Source organism: Pyxicephalus adspersus, chromosome 10 (genome assembly GCF_032062135.1).
Source record: "Pyxicephalus adspersus chromosome 10, UCB_Pads_2.0, whole genome shotgun sequence".
Classification (NCBI taxonomy): domain Eukaryota; kingdom Metazoa; phylum Chordata; class Amphibia; order Anura; family Pyxicephalidae; genus Pyxicephalus; species Pyxicephalus adspersus.
In genome coordinates this window covers 22,147,513-22,163,116 of record NC_092867.1, presented here as the reverse complement: position 1 = coordinate 22,163,116, position 15,604 = coordinate 22,147,513, and the positions used below count along the sequence as shown (strand labels likewise).

Sequence of the window (15,604 nt, the reverse complement as noted above, 5' to 3'; positions counted from 1 at the left end):
AGGGAATATTAAGTAACCTAAATCTGACATTACTTGAGATTGGAGTACCCTGCATTCTCCATCGACTCTTTGGTAGAATGATAACCCTTGTGCACTACAAAGCCTAGAGAAAGGGGTTATATTTTCAAATAATTTTATATTGCTTTTTTTTTTTTTATTATATAAGAGGGCTCTGCTTATAAAAGATTCCCATACTGTATATGGCAGCTGTAAGGAAACTTAGTTTACTTAGGAATTTGGATAGTCAAAAAGCTTGTTACCCCAACAATTTCATAGTCTGAACTAGAATGGGCATGGCAATGGGTATACAGTAGGACACATGGGACTAGTGTCTTTGTTTTAAAATTTATGGTTTATTTCTGCAAAACGTATAATTTAGAACTGTTGAAAATTGATTTTTTTGCTTATTTATTTTTTTATATTTACCGAAAAGTAAAGTTCCCCCTAAGAGCACCCTCCTTAAGTCTCAAGATAGATTTTAAGTCCTCAATGAGAGGTACTTTTTCACCCAACCATTACATTGTTCTGCATTTCCATTTTTCATTTTATTTTAATGCCCTAGTTAACAAATTGTAGAACAAAATGTGTGATTTGTTTTGCCTTTTGGCAGATGGCAGACCTAGTTGCATTCCCCTTTACCCATGTCACTCATAAGCATACTAGATTGACAACAGGGTCTATACATGGGCACATCTAGGTTCCTGCACATAACTTCTCAGGAACCCCAACATAGATTGTACGGTTGTTCAAACGTAGGTTACGTACACAAGTGGGATGATTCTCATCTGATAATCTCCTCAGGGCTCATATTGGGCAAGAATCTGGTTGTGTGTATAGTGCTCGACGTTCATTGATCTGTCATGGTGAAACCAGGAACGATGAATGATTGTAATGAAAGTGAAGGGGAGAGGGCGCAGTGGGGTGCCGCTCCGTCTTTTCCCCCCCCTCCCCTTCCCATAGAGCAGGACGGCGCTGTATTACAGTGCTTGTTCATGCATCGTTCAGTCTTTTGTCGTTGGAAAGGGTCTTTTACGACAATTATTGCACGTGTATACCCAGCCTTAGACCAGAGCTGTAATTGTTGCACAGTGACCCATCCAAGCCTTTTTCCATTTCTACCCTGTCGGCCACAGAGTGTAAATGGGGTCATTCTGGCCAATTGGTAGGACATGAAAAGGAGGAAAGGTTGCTTACGCACTGATTTGCCATGCTTGTTGTGGAAAATTAGCACAAGTAGGCATATGGATTTTCTTCTGTTATAATCCTGTGGCAGATTTAGCAAGTCTAGCCCACGGGTATGCTTTAGGATCCTTCGCTAGTTTACTGAAAAGCAGCAATATTACTCATGGCATTGGTAGCTTGGCAAATAACTCTCATGTAGTCAGAACTTCAAGCAACAATATGTGTAAATCAGGAACAATAATAAGTGTGTCTGTTTGTGTTTTAATTTCCAACTATTTCTGTTTTCATGCAGCCAGGAGCTATGGTCGCAGACGAGGTAAATACATTAAGATGTGTGTGGGTGTTTTTGCTTACTACAATCCTAGGGCAAAAAAAAAATCAGCTTTTTTCTTTTTGGTTGCTATTAATGAACTCTAATAATTTATTTTCCTAATTTATAATATATTTTTAATTTCCTGATTATTATGTAAATAAAAGGTCTAGGAAACCTAAACACATGCTTGCTTTTAAGAACATTATGAATTACAAATTTGTACACATTTTAGGAAACGTGGCTGACTTTCTACTTGGTTATCTAATAAAGCACCGCGGTCAGTCAGCCTTTCCGTGGCCTGAAGTAATGGTTGACATGAAACAGTAAAATTTAAAGCAATAAGAAATCGCATTGTATATGTAAATATTGTTAGTAGCTTCTTGATGTGAGTCAGCATGTGTTTTAGATTTTAGGACCCTTTAATTTACACATTTTATCATTTTTATCAGTGATCCCTTAACACTTGCATTTAAATCACTTGCTTGATTTCTGAAAATGGAAAATATGATTTCTCTGATTCATTTGTAATGTTTTTGTTGTTTTGGTATTTAAGTCATGGCATGCTGTGTTGCATAGCTAGGGCTACGTTAACTAAGCTTGCTTATTAGGAGATGTCTGACCTTTTCTTTTTATCTCTAGCGGTACCTTAAACATAAAACTTAGCCTAGCAGGCTATTGCCATGTGCCAGCTCTCAGCTCATCACCATTGACCAATGCATGGGAGAAAGGGAAAGGAGTTGTATGCTACTTCATACTTAGAAAACCCTAAAGCAGAACAGCAGTGAACCCAGATTATTATTAATAAACAGGATTTAAGTAGCGCCAACATATTACCCAGCGCTGTACATTAAATGGGGGTTGCAAATGACAGACCAATAAAGATAGGGACCCTTAGAGCGCTATTTGTAAAACAGGGAATGGCAGTATTTGATTCCAACCAGGGAATATTAGATTCTCTGTTTTATAAATAGAGCTCTTGAAAACCACCAAGCTTTCCTTCAGGGCTTTCCAAAAGTTCACATCCCTTAAAACTAAAAAACAATTGAAGTTTAATTTTAACTTGAAATAAAACTTTCTGATAAAAACAAACCTGTTACCATTGAGTATTTCCTATGTAAGTTTGGTGTAGCATTGACCATAGTTTTTGTTTGCTTTTAGGTCGATCTTCACTTTTCCCATTTGAAGATGGCTTTCTCAGTGATAGTCATGGAGATCAATCCCTATCATCTGGTCTGAGTTCTCCAACTCACTGTCAAAATGGTGAACGCGTCGAACGTTACTCTCGGAAAGTGTTTGTTGGAGGGCTGCCTCCTGATATTGATGAAGGTAATAAGTCCTAAAATGTTATTAACACATCCAGCTGTTATGTTGTGCCAGCAAAAAAATACCGAATGAATTCAAAAGATTTTAGTTCACGCTCTCAATCAGAGCCTAATTAGGATAAATTATCTTAATATCAGTATTAGTATTGTAACATTTTCCCCCAACTATACTGTATTGAATCTAGGCATGTAAGGAAAGAAAAGAAAAACGTTTCTCATAAACCTTTAGGAACTTTCCTGCCTGTTTTGCATTGGTGGAACAAGCACAGACACTGCGTGGGTTTTACAGGCTGAACACGATCCCACACCGGCACCAACACAAGGCACGCATCTTTCTAGTTGTTTGGTTTAGGTGATTGCTAGTTTGCATATCAGCACTCCACAGCTTTAGAAATTGAGACAATGCTTTATATTGGTTATATTTAGAGATTGGAACAGTACAACCACTCAAAAGCTGTACAAGATACTTTTTTTTTTTTTTTGTCAGACTATTCCAAAAACATTACCTCAAAATACCTACAGACCGAGTTTAAACACTTATACGTTACAGTAGTATTAGTAAATGTGACTTTTGATTAGTTGCGTCACCTTTCACTACCTAATGGAGTAACTGTATTAGGCAGACAAGATCTAGCACCCCTACATCTCCCCAAACCCACATTCCTTGTAATTGTTTAAAATATCATTAAAGACCTCTAGATTGGACCACAAAATAAAATAGTGATATTAGAAAATATAGAACATTTGTGTTTACTTGACTTTATAATAAAGATAATTGGTCTTACATAAAATCACTTAATTATATTGTAATATGGCACTGTATAATATATGTTGTTATTTCCAGATGAGATCACTGCAAGCTTCAGGAGGTTTGGACCTTTGGTTGTGGATTGGCCACACAAAGCAGAAAGCAAATCTTACTTCCCACCAAAAGGTAATCTATTTGATTTCAGTAATGCATAGTCAATTATTTACACCAAATGCATGAGGTATTTTGTTACTATGCAATTTTGTTTCATTCATCAAAGTTTCCAAATGCACCTCTGTCCATTTTCGTGTATGTTATAGTTAATGCACAAATGTAAATTTTCCACTAGTTTTAGTCCTAAACTCTGATTTCAGAGAATTATATACAAGCTGTATTTTAGAAAAAGTATTTTCTAGACACCTTTTGTAATCAATTTTTACCTAATTGACCCCTGTGTTAAGTTATCAGCAGAATCCCATATATCACTTTAATATTTTGTCTATGCATTCTATTTATCTTTCATAGATTATAGAAATATTGCATCAGTTTCTGTGAATAGTGTGAGCATGTTTTCTATTTCTGTCCTGATTCTAATAAGAGAAACTACTTTCATATTCTCTGCCAGTAGCCTTGTCTGTCTCCTGGAAGGTAGCAGACAAATGCTGCACCGCGCAGCTGTTAGCGTTTATTAATAACCAGGTTGTTTGTCATCAGTCTTCAGTATGAAGACTTCCCCACACTACACTTTTGTTGTGACAGCTGGTTTGCTTACGTAGGGCATTGTTTGTATACATCAATTAAAAACTATACACATTTTGTTCCAAAGGGAAAATTAGGTTTGTCCTGGATCTGGGCCTAATTATGTATTTGTCTGCGTTCAATAGCCATTTGCAATGCTTAAAACGATGTGTTTGTGAATGTGTGTATACACACACTGCCTGTACAAAAACGTTGCCACCTGGATTAACTAAACAAATGGTAAGAGCCTTCCATTGGATAAGTACTGCAGTGATTAGGATGTTTCAGCTGAAAATAAGTTAGTAATTCTTAATGGATGTCGGTGTTCTCCCCAGCCCCTTTTAGCTGGGTGCACCACTCGGCACTTTTCAGTAACCACCTGGGTGGTTACTGAAAGTTGGGTCACAATATAGAAGCTGCCACCCACCTACAATTTCTTCCCACCCAGCTTGAAAATTTTTTTAGGTTTAACACTGGATGTAGTGAGTACCTTGTCATTTCCTAAACAACCAAGCCAGAATACATATCCTATGAATGTGGAAAAGATTTTATGCTGTTTCAAAAGGGTCAGATTATTGCCTTGGATCAAGCGAAGAAAACAACCAAGTTGAATCTTTTAAATGATGAATACTAAAACCATCATGCCTTGTGCCTACTGTATAAGCCCGAGTGGGCAGTGTTATGGCCTGGGGTGCCCGAGTGGGCAGTGTTATGGCCTGGTCCAGGGAGATTGGCCACCTGAGAGTCCAGACCTTATCCCCATTGAGAATCTTTGGGATATGCTAAATGAGACTTTATATAGTGGTCCAACTTTCCCATCATCAATACAAGATCTTGGCACACAAAAAAACACAACTCAAGACTAAAATAAATGTTGTGGCATAGCATAAGCTTATCAAAGCGGTACAATGGCAAATGTGTGCTATAATCAAAGCTAAAGGCAGGCCAATGAAGAATTACATTAGTGTGACATATAAAGGCAGTGCATATTTAAAAAGGATTATTTATTTAGAATAACTTACATTAGTGAACAGAGTTGGCTATATGTGCATTTGTATTTGAAAGGTTATTACACACCTAATAGGGCATCCCTGGGGTTTATCTTGGGAGCTCCAGAGGGCTGTCCCTGTCCCTGTTCATGTTTGGGTGGTTCAATTCTGGTTCTGGTTTTTCATTTCTCTACATTCCTTTGTAAAAAATGTACCCATTGTGATGCCCCTCTAGATCTCCTGACTCGCCGGTTAGGGTACTGCTGGCACAGTTACCCCCAGATCCTGCTTGCAGATTATAATTCCACCCTACTGGAAGGGGGACAACACTTGCATTCATGGAAGTCCTGTATAGCAGGATTTAGTCCTATGGAATATCTGGCGGCATCCATTCAGGATAGGACTGACCGATTGTCAGACAAAGGACTGGGAGGCTTTTTGGATGACCCACATTCCTTAGCTGCCCACAGACTCACCCTTCTACTCTTGCCCAGTTAGTGAATTAAGGTAATCATTTATTAATGGCCATTGTCTTTAAAAACGCAATTGATTCTACTGCCCTACAGGACGTCCGTTGAACTAATCTACTGCCATACCTCAGCCTTCATGTTATTTTGTCCCCAACCTTAAAATCGCTTGATTTATGGCTTCTTTTGTCAATTGTTCCCCCTATTGACATTGACTGTATCTCTTTATTTCTTAAAAAAAAAACCCTAAAAAAGGCAGTTAAAAATGCTGATAATATATCCAAAAGGACCTGTAAAGAAAAATAAATAGATTGTATGTGTACCTTACCTCTTCTATATAGCAGGGTTTAATGGTTACTTTCCTTGTAGGGACCTTCCTGGGAAAGGATGAATACCCCAAATCTCATCAAAACACGCTTTAGTCAAGCTTGCTTGCTTGCTTTCTTGCTAGATTTGAGCTTCTCAGTGACATCACACTTATTTGAAAACGTTGGATCAATCTTCATCATGTATTTTGTTTCTATATATGAGAGTAACCATAAATTCGACAGCTGTTTCTAACTTTCCTATGTTGTGACAAAAAAAAACAATACTCCAACCATGAGCTAGTCCATTATCCAATTCTTAAACTTTGCTCACTATAAAAACTTGCTGTGGTATGGATCCATTATCATCAAGTCTTGGATTCACTGATCACTGTACGGACCTTCATGAAAACACACTTTAGTCTAGCATGCTTTCTTGAAAAGATTTGGGCTGCTCAGTGACATCACCATCAGTCTAAAACACATACCGTTTTTTTAACAAATTATCAGCAGGTGAGTTCTACAGGGTTGAGCTTTGTTCAGAGAAGAAATGGGAGTTACCATTGCTTGTTCATCTTTTTCTTCATTTGTTTACACTGCCGTCATTGTCAAGTTACTACCATTGACCTAGGCAGAGAATCTTTAATAATTTACACTCACAATATATTTTGCAGAAATATTTTCAAAAAGTTTCCTAGAACTATCTTTCAGAATCTGCCCCAGGGGTGACTAGTTATAAATGATAAATATAATAAAATATAAAACAATGTCTCTTAGCATGCTGCAAATGGTAATATTCATTTCCTTCTAGATAAAACCCTGAAGTGTTGAGCATTTAGGGTCTGTCAGTCCTCCATATAGTAAACCTTGCTAAGTGGAAGGTTTTCATTATTAGAAATATGAAGGCGGATCGCAAAGTGCACATGCAGCCACAAGTGACTTTGCTGGTACTTGTCCATGGTGAGGGTTTTATAGTCTGCTCAGGAAAACGTTTCACCAGAAATAATAAAGAAATACTGGAATGCTCTGCGCATTCCTGCTGCATTACTTGACAAATTGTAACTTTTTCACTCGTTAGACTTGGAAATATCAGTCCTATGGCCAAAAGACTGTAGTCTGCTGCAGCTAAGTGCTTTGCCATGTATGCTAAATATCTCATTTTGTCATGCAGAGGGAATAGTTTCTAGGCTTTGGCAGAAAGTAAACTTTTAAATAGGGTTTCCAGTAACACTGCATTGGGCTAGATAAACTTAAAGTGAACTTGTTTTTGGCAAAGTAAAAGATTTGTTAAAGTTGTCCTCTCCACTACTAATACCTTCCTGCACATCCTTCAGCTTAATTTACCTACCTAATCCATGTTAAGTACCCAATATCTCCGGGTATGAGGGGCATGTGACTATTCTTTCTAGGAAAGAGGCCAAAGCAGCAGAGTAGATAGACTAACCAACTAGTTTGCTATTTTGACTGAAATAGGAAGGACAGGTTTGCAGTAGTTGTGTTAGCTGTAAGTTTTAGGCACTATTGCTCTTCTAATATATCTGGGATAGCAAATAACTTTGCAAATATTACCACTGCTTTTTTTTCTCCTGTGGTTTGAGAGTAAGGATAACGTTTGGGTTCATTACAAATCCAAAACTTTTGTCTGAAGGGTTTGCAGGTTTTTTAGGGACAACCTATAATGCAGTCTAGCCTTTTTCCCAGACATCAAAGGATAAAGAGCAAGTATTTTATATACGCACAGGGGGAAAAAAAAGCAAAGGTATTGAATTTTAAAGTACACTTATTTGAAAACTCTGGATCAATATATCATTATGGTTTTTGTTTCAATATATAAGAAATACCCAGGAATTCGACAGCTGTTTCTAACGTTCCGATGTTGTGACAAATAAAGGCACATTCCCTTATTGAGTTCATTATCCAATTTTTAAACTTTGCTCACTATTATTAAAGGATTCTAAACCCAAAAATAACCATTACCATCAGTTCTTGGATTCACTGACCATGCATGCTTCCACCAAGCTGGGTTTCTGTGGAGGGTGGGCAGATGAGCAGTTAAAGCCGGTGGAAATTGGTGCCCTAGTTAGAAAGATAAGACTCTGAAAAATGGCCACAGTAGATTCAGGTATGGAATTAAATCCCCATGGACGATCAGCAGACTGTGACCATATACACTAATTATTTCCTAAACTAATTAAAGTCCACATAAAAAGTTTTCATAGTGTTCTTCAGGAGTAACACTTTCTTCTTCTCTTGGGATTTCTGAGGTCTTGGTCTGGCTTGGCATTCTAATTTAAACTTTAGTACATTGTAAATTAAGCTTTTTATTGTTTGGTTAAATGAACCAGAGCTAAGGAAAGCGATCATGCTTGGCACTTTATCTAATTTGAGAAAATAAAAAAAAAGACTTTGCTGGACTTGCCTGCCTGCAGTTGTGGCTTTGGGGACACAGAGATTCACAGTAATACATTCTCTGTTACAGCTTATGGCTGCGGTTCTAACACAGGCAATTATCTCTACATAAACCTATTTATGTTCTTTAAAATGAAGGGGGACTCGGAGCGTGACTTCACACACTGAAACAGATCAATTAAGACCTCTGGTAGGAGATCCATTTGTGTTATTTACTGCGGAAAAGCAAGCATACAATCCAGGCCCGTCATAGATTGCTCTCAGCATGTGCTTTTTCTTTCCAATTTCACTAACTTGATGTTGGTTAAACAATGATGAGAGAGTCAGCAGGCAGCAGCGGCTGTTAGCAAGAGTTGTGTGTACTGTAACTACAGTGTGGCATAGTAAAGATGGTGGGAGGGGGGTAAAGTCATTTTCTATACAAACTGAAGAAAACAAAATCCATGGGGTGGCAAGGATACTATTGATGTTTAATTTTTTTTGCCTGTAATGCAATAAAATATCATACAGTCAGGTTGCATGGAAATTGTGAGCAATTTGATTAAGATACTTTGTGGCCCTTCCTTAAATCAGGTATCAATGCAAATTCATTGTGAACACAGCATTATGTTTAGCCCTGTAAACACAAGGACTGCGGTGTTGTCATGTCCTTGCCATTATGTTTCAGTAAGCCTGCCCACAGACTGAAGTCCACTGCACCACCCTGTGGAACTGCATTGGAAAAATGTAGTAATTTGCCATTTATTACATAATATTTGAAATATGCTCAGTGAACCTGAAGAAAAGGTCAATATGAAAGTAAAAAAAAACAAAAACTGCATACTTACCTGTCCTAGTCCCCTTGCAGGGCACTGCCATTTTTTCTTCTCCTCCTCTAGAGGATCATTGATCTTCTTAATTGGCTAGGCTGGGATGACCTAACTCCCGTGCAGGCGTACGGGTGTTCATTTATTATTAGCATGTGCAGTAGAAGTCGTGATTGATAAATGTCTTGGCAACTGAAAATAATGCTGCGCATGCACAACTCGTCTTTTTTTGCCAAATACCCAAACATGCAGGTAAGAGGGATTATTGCAGAAGGGGCATCACCTGTCCTGTACTACATTAATGACCTCCCTGATCATGTATTTTTAAAAGGGAAACTTTAGTTCTGCTTTAATAAAGTCACCATTTTTTTCTTCTTCACCCGAGGAGTAGGTTTGATGAATATTCTCCTGACAGTCTATTACTGTCACTTCATTTAATAAAGTGCTAAGTTTTTAGGTAAATTTTCTCCATTAAGACATTTGAACAATCCTTTTAGAATATAATTTGTGATTTCCCCAAACATCTCTACTTTGTGCTTTTTAAAATGTCAAGTTGTGCTTCTTTCATTTCAATGAAATTATGGAGCGGAAAGCACAGATTTTTAGCAAAGATGCCATTTTAGCTTAAAAAATTAAATTAAAACATTTTTGTATATTGAAACAAACATTAAGCCTGTGCAATACAGTGTGGTATGTAGAAGTCTATGGCTCTCACTCTTTGTGTTCTACTGCAGTGTGGGTGCAAATGCAGAATACATCCAGATATATTCCACTTGCATTTGACATCTATTAAAGTTGGCTTTTAAACCCTCAGAGTTCATTTCCAGTGAACTTGACTTGCAGACCTCTTCTGTATTTGAGTTACTAATCTGCATCACCCTTTATCAATAATTTTGTACTTTTATTGGCTTGTAATAGGGGAGAAGCAGTTTTTATGTAAACAGAAGCCATACCCTTTTTCAAGGAAACCCCCAGACTTTTGCCTAGTTGCTGTATGTTGTTGTATGTGCTCAGCTGAAATCACACTCCCCAGAGAAGTGGTGTCCTACCTACATCCTTTTGGTTCTGCAAAGGACCTCACAGCAAAAAAGCTGACAGTCAATAGTGGTTTTTGGGGAGCCTTGATTTGATGGCAGTGTCATCTAGTATACCTGCAGTGAGTGTTGTCCATCTGTAGCATTGCATACACCGAATACTCTGTGCAACCCTTTTGGTGCTGCTGTTGATGTTGCCTGCACTTTAATTGAACCACTGCCCAGAGGAAGACCGTAACGTGCTAGAATGTATTTCTTGGCACTCCATTCTTTTAAATTCCTGGAACATATAAGCAGGGACTTGCCATTTGCTGCCAAAACAATAAGCATTACTTTAAAGTAAAAAGTGAAGTAATAAGCTACCTGTACACAGTGGTGAATAAATCGGTGATGAATCTGAATGTACAGTAAACCACTGAATTCATAGATTTCTATATACTGAAGATGTATCGCTGACAATTTCTGCTGCTCATCACTTGCCAGTATGTTGCTGTATTTTTTTACATGGGTTCAGTTCCCTCACCTATGTAAATCTGTATTATAGTTTTTTGCATTTTTTGTTATGAATATTCTGTTTTCCCAGTAATCTACTCTACACTAATGTACTTTGCTCTGTCCAAGTCTTGCATGGCAAGCCTCTGTTTTGCAGATGAGACACCTGGTAATTTGGGAGCACCAAATGATATTTTAATGTGGTTCTTTTCACTCATTAAGCATGCAGGCCTTCAGTAGAGAAATAAGAGCTATCCTGTGAGATGTGAGCCTTGGCACATCTTGGCCACAGCGTTCAAGTCAATTTGCTGGATAATAGCAGCTTCTCCTCATAATCTATCTCCACTACCAATTTGCATATCTTTTGGAGTATTTCTTTTTTTTTTTTTTTAAAGATCAATTAACCCAACAACGGTTCCGTTCTTTGCTGTCTGCAAGTTGAATCACTCACTGACTGCTTATATACTTTATAGACTAAAGCTTCTTAGGCACTGCCTGGTTGAATGGTTTCATTTTTTTCACTGGAAGCACTCCTGCCACAGTAACTGCAGATCTGCCTAAAAAATAAAATAAATAAGGGGACTGTTTGCAGGGCAACCCCAACGCCACTTCTCTGTAGCAGATTGTGAAACATTCACTTGTGCTCTATAAACCACAAGAAGCTTTGAAATTGTAACTGAATGGTATATCTTCCAAAGTTTGAAGCAATTGTTCCTCTGATGGTATCAGTGGTATTTCTGATGTACTGGGAAATTGGATTGTTCTAATAATAGTGCTGTGTGGTTTTGACAAACATGCCTGAAGTGTCTGTTTCCCTTCTCGGTAAAGGTTATGCGTTCCTGCTCTTTCAAGAGGAAAGTTCCGTACAAGCTCTGATTGACGCCTGCTTAGAGGAGGATGGCAAGCTTTACCTGTGTGTATCCAGCCCCACCATCAAAGACAAACCTGTAAGAATCTTTCCATTTTATGAAATACCAACCAAAAAAAAACTCATGATGACTGGGTATTCAGGGCCATATTTATTATAAAGCATTTATGGATTCCTGACTATGGGAGCATCAAATATTAGTACCTAAAATATTTGCTTACTTATAGCTTTGTATGAACTAGGGCAATATGTTTCCTGCAAAGGTATATTTTGGTTTATTCTAGCGTATTATTGTAATGATTTGAAATGGTTGAAGATGAGAGAGAAGTGATTGTCCAGTAGGATACTAATATAGTGTGCCTAGGGCTAAACATCATGAAATGTGAGGTTACTTATACACATAAAACAGCATTTGCTCTTTTGGAAACTGTTGGACATCAAGCTAACGAGCTGTAGCATCACACCTATTTGTATACGCTGAGAACTGTAAAGAAAACCTAATATTTTAAGTCTGTAGATCTTGCAACGGAATACCTGTTGTAGATATCCATCTTGTACATTTCTTTGCTGTGTCCGAATCCTTGCTTTTTCAATGGTGTGTATTTGTTTATGCATACCCTAAAACTATTTTTTTTACCACAGCACAGTTCTGAACTTTCATGAATTGTCTTCTACATTATGTAGCATTTTACACATCATACGATTATGCAGTAAAGCAAAACCCAGTGATAAAACCATACATTACAGGCAAGGCTTGGAACTTTTATGACAGACACCTTTGTTTGTCCATTCAGCCTTTGGCAAGGGAAAGTTTAATACCATCTGCTCTTCAGGAGTTTCATAGCAGTTCCATTGTGACTTTAATGAATATCTGTCTTTGCAGGTTCAGATCCGACCTTGGAATCTAAGCGATAGTGACTTTGTGATGGATGGCTCTCAACCGTTGGATCCAAGAAAAACTATATTTGTTGGAGGTGTCCCACGACCCTTACGAGCTGGTAAGCACCATGTATCTCCAGCCTCTAATGATGTGTCTAACACGTTGACTGCAATAAATTTGGTAAATGTTGAGGTCTCATTATCAATATGTGATTGCATTTTGCGCAGTTATTGCAGTTGGTATTTGCACGTTGCCTGGCCTGTGACTGGAATACATTAAAAGTCACAGACATAGTGTGTGGATAACTTTTTGGGGAGCCACCACAGCTACAGCCCATTTGTAGGAGGAAACTAATGTGCTCAGAGAAATTCCATGCAAACACTGTAAGAATATACAAACCCAATAATCTCCCCAGCCCCTTTTAGCTGGACGCACCACCCAGCACTTCAGTAACTACCCGGCTGTTTTTGGGTGGTTACTGATAAGTTCGGTCACAATTTAGGGGCTGCCACCTGCCTACAGCTTCTTCCCATCTGGCTTGAAAATAAATTCTGGGTTGAATACTAAAACTGTTTGCAGTTAGGACCAGGCTTGAATGCTAGCCACTTTAATAAATTCTCTAACAAATATTTTCCTATTTTATCCTAGATAGATTGTTTTATAGCGCTTTTGCCTGGAATGGAAGCCCAGCAACCCACATGTATTTCTGTCGAACCCCCATACATTCTGTTAATTTTCTTCTGCATTTTTGATGACTGTATCTGTCATGTCTGTGTACATTGTGTTGTGCCCTGTTTCATACTGGTATGGGTTGTTTAACTAATAGATTTGAAAAAACTAATGAGTAATTTTAAACATGTGATTTAATAAATGTTTAACCAGTTCTGGACACTCTAAAGTGTGTTATAGATGCCCCAAAACAGTTCATCAAAGATCAAAGTACACAGGGTATTTGTAGTATTCCACACCAGTATGACCAGCTGTCACTACCCTAGCACCTGCTGGAAATTTCCAGCTGACAAATAACAAGAGTGGGATAGCAGACACAAAATTACATGAGTACCTTTATACTTATTCATCTGCATATCAAAGTCAAAATTTGATTTTCATATGATGTCAGTTCAAGCAACCGGACAAGTTTAAAAAAAAAAAAAAAAAAAAAAAAATTAACCCATTTAGTTCATTAAAAAAAAGCCTATACATTACATTGTTACCTGAATTGCTACACAATGAACAAATATAAACATTGGTCCATAGGGGGTGACCAGGTTTGAAAACTGAACTGGTAAAGACTCTAAATTGCATTGTATTTCTGTTCCAATTTCAGTTGAGCTGGCAATGATCATGGATCGTCTCTATGGGGGTGTCTGCTATGCCGGCATCGATACAGATCCAGAATTAAAATATCCAAAAGGTGCTGGTCGGGTGGCGTTTTCCAACCAACAAAGCTACATTGCTGCAATCAGTGCTCGTTTTGTTCAGCTACAGCACAATGATATTGACAAACGGGTAAGAAGTATAGCAAAACATTGCGGGTTTGGATAATTTAGGATATATGTGTGTGTACTGTTAAAATCTAAAGACGGACACAAATGGTTATACAAAATTCCCACCAATCGATGGGGCTGTTATACTCTGCTGTAAAGACACAGACAAAATTTCAGTAAATATAATCACAAAATATTTTATTGTAAATCCAAACTCCAATAAAAAAAATGTTAAACCTGCAACAAAAAATACAGAAAATATTTAGACGTCCAACTGATTTGCATGGCTACAGCCCCAGCATTTGGTGCAAATATTTTATAACTTTTCGTGACTTTCACATTTGCCTGGGTCAAAGAATTATAACTTAAAGACTTAAAAAGATAGCCCAAGAGGTGATGCATGTCTGATAATATTGTCTTGCTAAAAGGAATCCTCAATGTTCGATTTCCTACAGAACAATTCTGTCCCTTAGTTGTAATTAAATTGCTATAGGGTGGAGTAAGACTTCCATAGATATCCCATTCCCCTTTAGTATCTCAACAGAGAGGATGGTACATCTCCTGTTCTATAATATAACTTTTCATTTAGATTCACTAATCCTTTACCTGTGTCGGCCAAGAAGTGATCTATTTTTGTCACACTACTGCACTATACAGATTTAATATGTCACTCAATCTTTATGTAATTTGTTGCCTGATACGAGTAGATTAATGTAAACTGTTTTTTATTATGCCAAGGTCATATATACACAGTGCAAAAAAAAGCAAATGTTAAAAGAATTGGGCTACCGTTACTGACCACCTTCTGAAGTCTAATTGACTGACTGTATACTGATCGTTGGGATGTAATACAGTTAGGTCCATAAATATTTTGGACAGAGACAACTTTTTTTTTTCAATTTTGGTTCTGTACATTACCACAATTCATTTTAAATCAAACAACTCAGATGCAATTGAACGGCAGACTTTCAGCTTTATTTCAGTGGGTTGAAATTTCAGGGGCTCAAAAGTAATTGGACAAATTAAAAAGCTGAAAATAAAATGTTCATTTCTAATACTTGGTTGAAAACCATTTGCTGGCAATGACAGCCTGTAGTCTTGAACTCATGGACATCACCAGATGCAGGGTTTTCTCCTTTTTTGTTGCAATCAGTTTTTATTGAATTTTAAGAACATAGCAAAACAGGTACAGAAAATGGCACATACAAAAACATGAGGGCTCTCGGCCCTTCCTTGCAAAAACATAAAATACAAAAAGTGACATTTTGCAATGACATATCAATACTTAAATTAAAACAATATGGGGTCAACCACAGGAAAAAACACATGTAGGGGTTGGGAAGCAACCCAAGGAGGGAACGCCCCAAATCAAACAATTTTTATTGCCTGAATAAGAAACCATAGTAGCTGTTAGGAAACTAATAACTCGAACAACCCTCGAGAGCCTCAAAACCGCTCTCTGACCCCTCCCTGGTCAGAACCGGGAATGCCACTATAAATTCCTAACCATAAGCAAAGGCAAAGCATATAGCCCCAAGGGTAAATATGGGATTGGTCAAGGGGT

The 15,604-nt window shown here is 37.7% G+C and overlaps 1 protein-coding gene across 3 annotated transcripts in view; it reads left to right on the top strand.

Annotated features, from left to right (window-relative positions):
• The window catches only part of CPEB3 (cytoplasmic polyadenylation element binding protein 3), an 81,258-nt gene that overhangs the window by 58,412 nt on the left and 7,242 nt on the right, over positions 1-15,604 (top strand). For 2 of the 3 annotated variants that reach the window (XM_072424361.1, XM_072424360.1), the window contains exons 5-10: positions 1,475-1,498; positions 2,654-2,821; positions 3,662-3,751; positions 11,634-11,752; positions 12,557-12,671; positions 13,881-14,062. In XM_072424361.1, coding sequence (XP_072280462.1) covers positions 1,475-1,498; positions 2,654-2,821; positions 3,662-3,751; positions 11,634-11,752; positions 12,557-12,671; positions 13,881-14,062 — 698 coding nt within the window. The remainder of the gene's footprint in view (positions 1-1,474; positions 1,499-2,653; positions 2,822-3,661; positions 3,752-11,633; positions 11,753-12,556; positions 12,672-13,880; positions 14,063-15,604) is intronic. The other variant, XM_072424362.1, reaches the window with a different exon arrangement.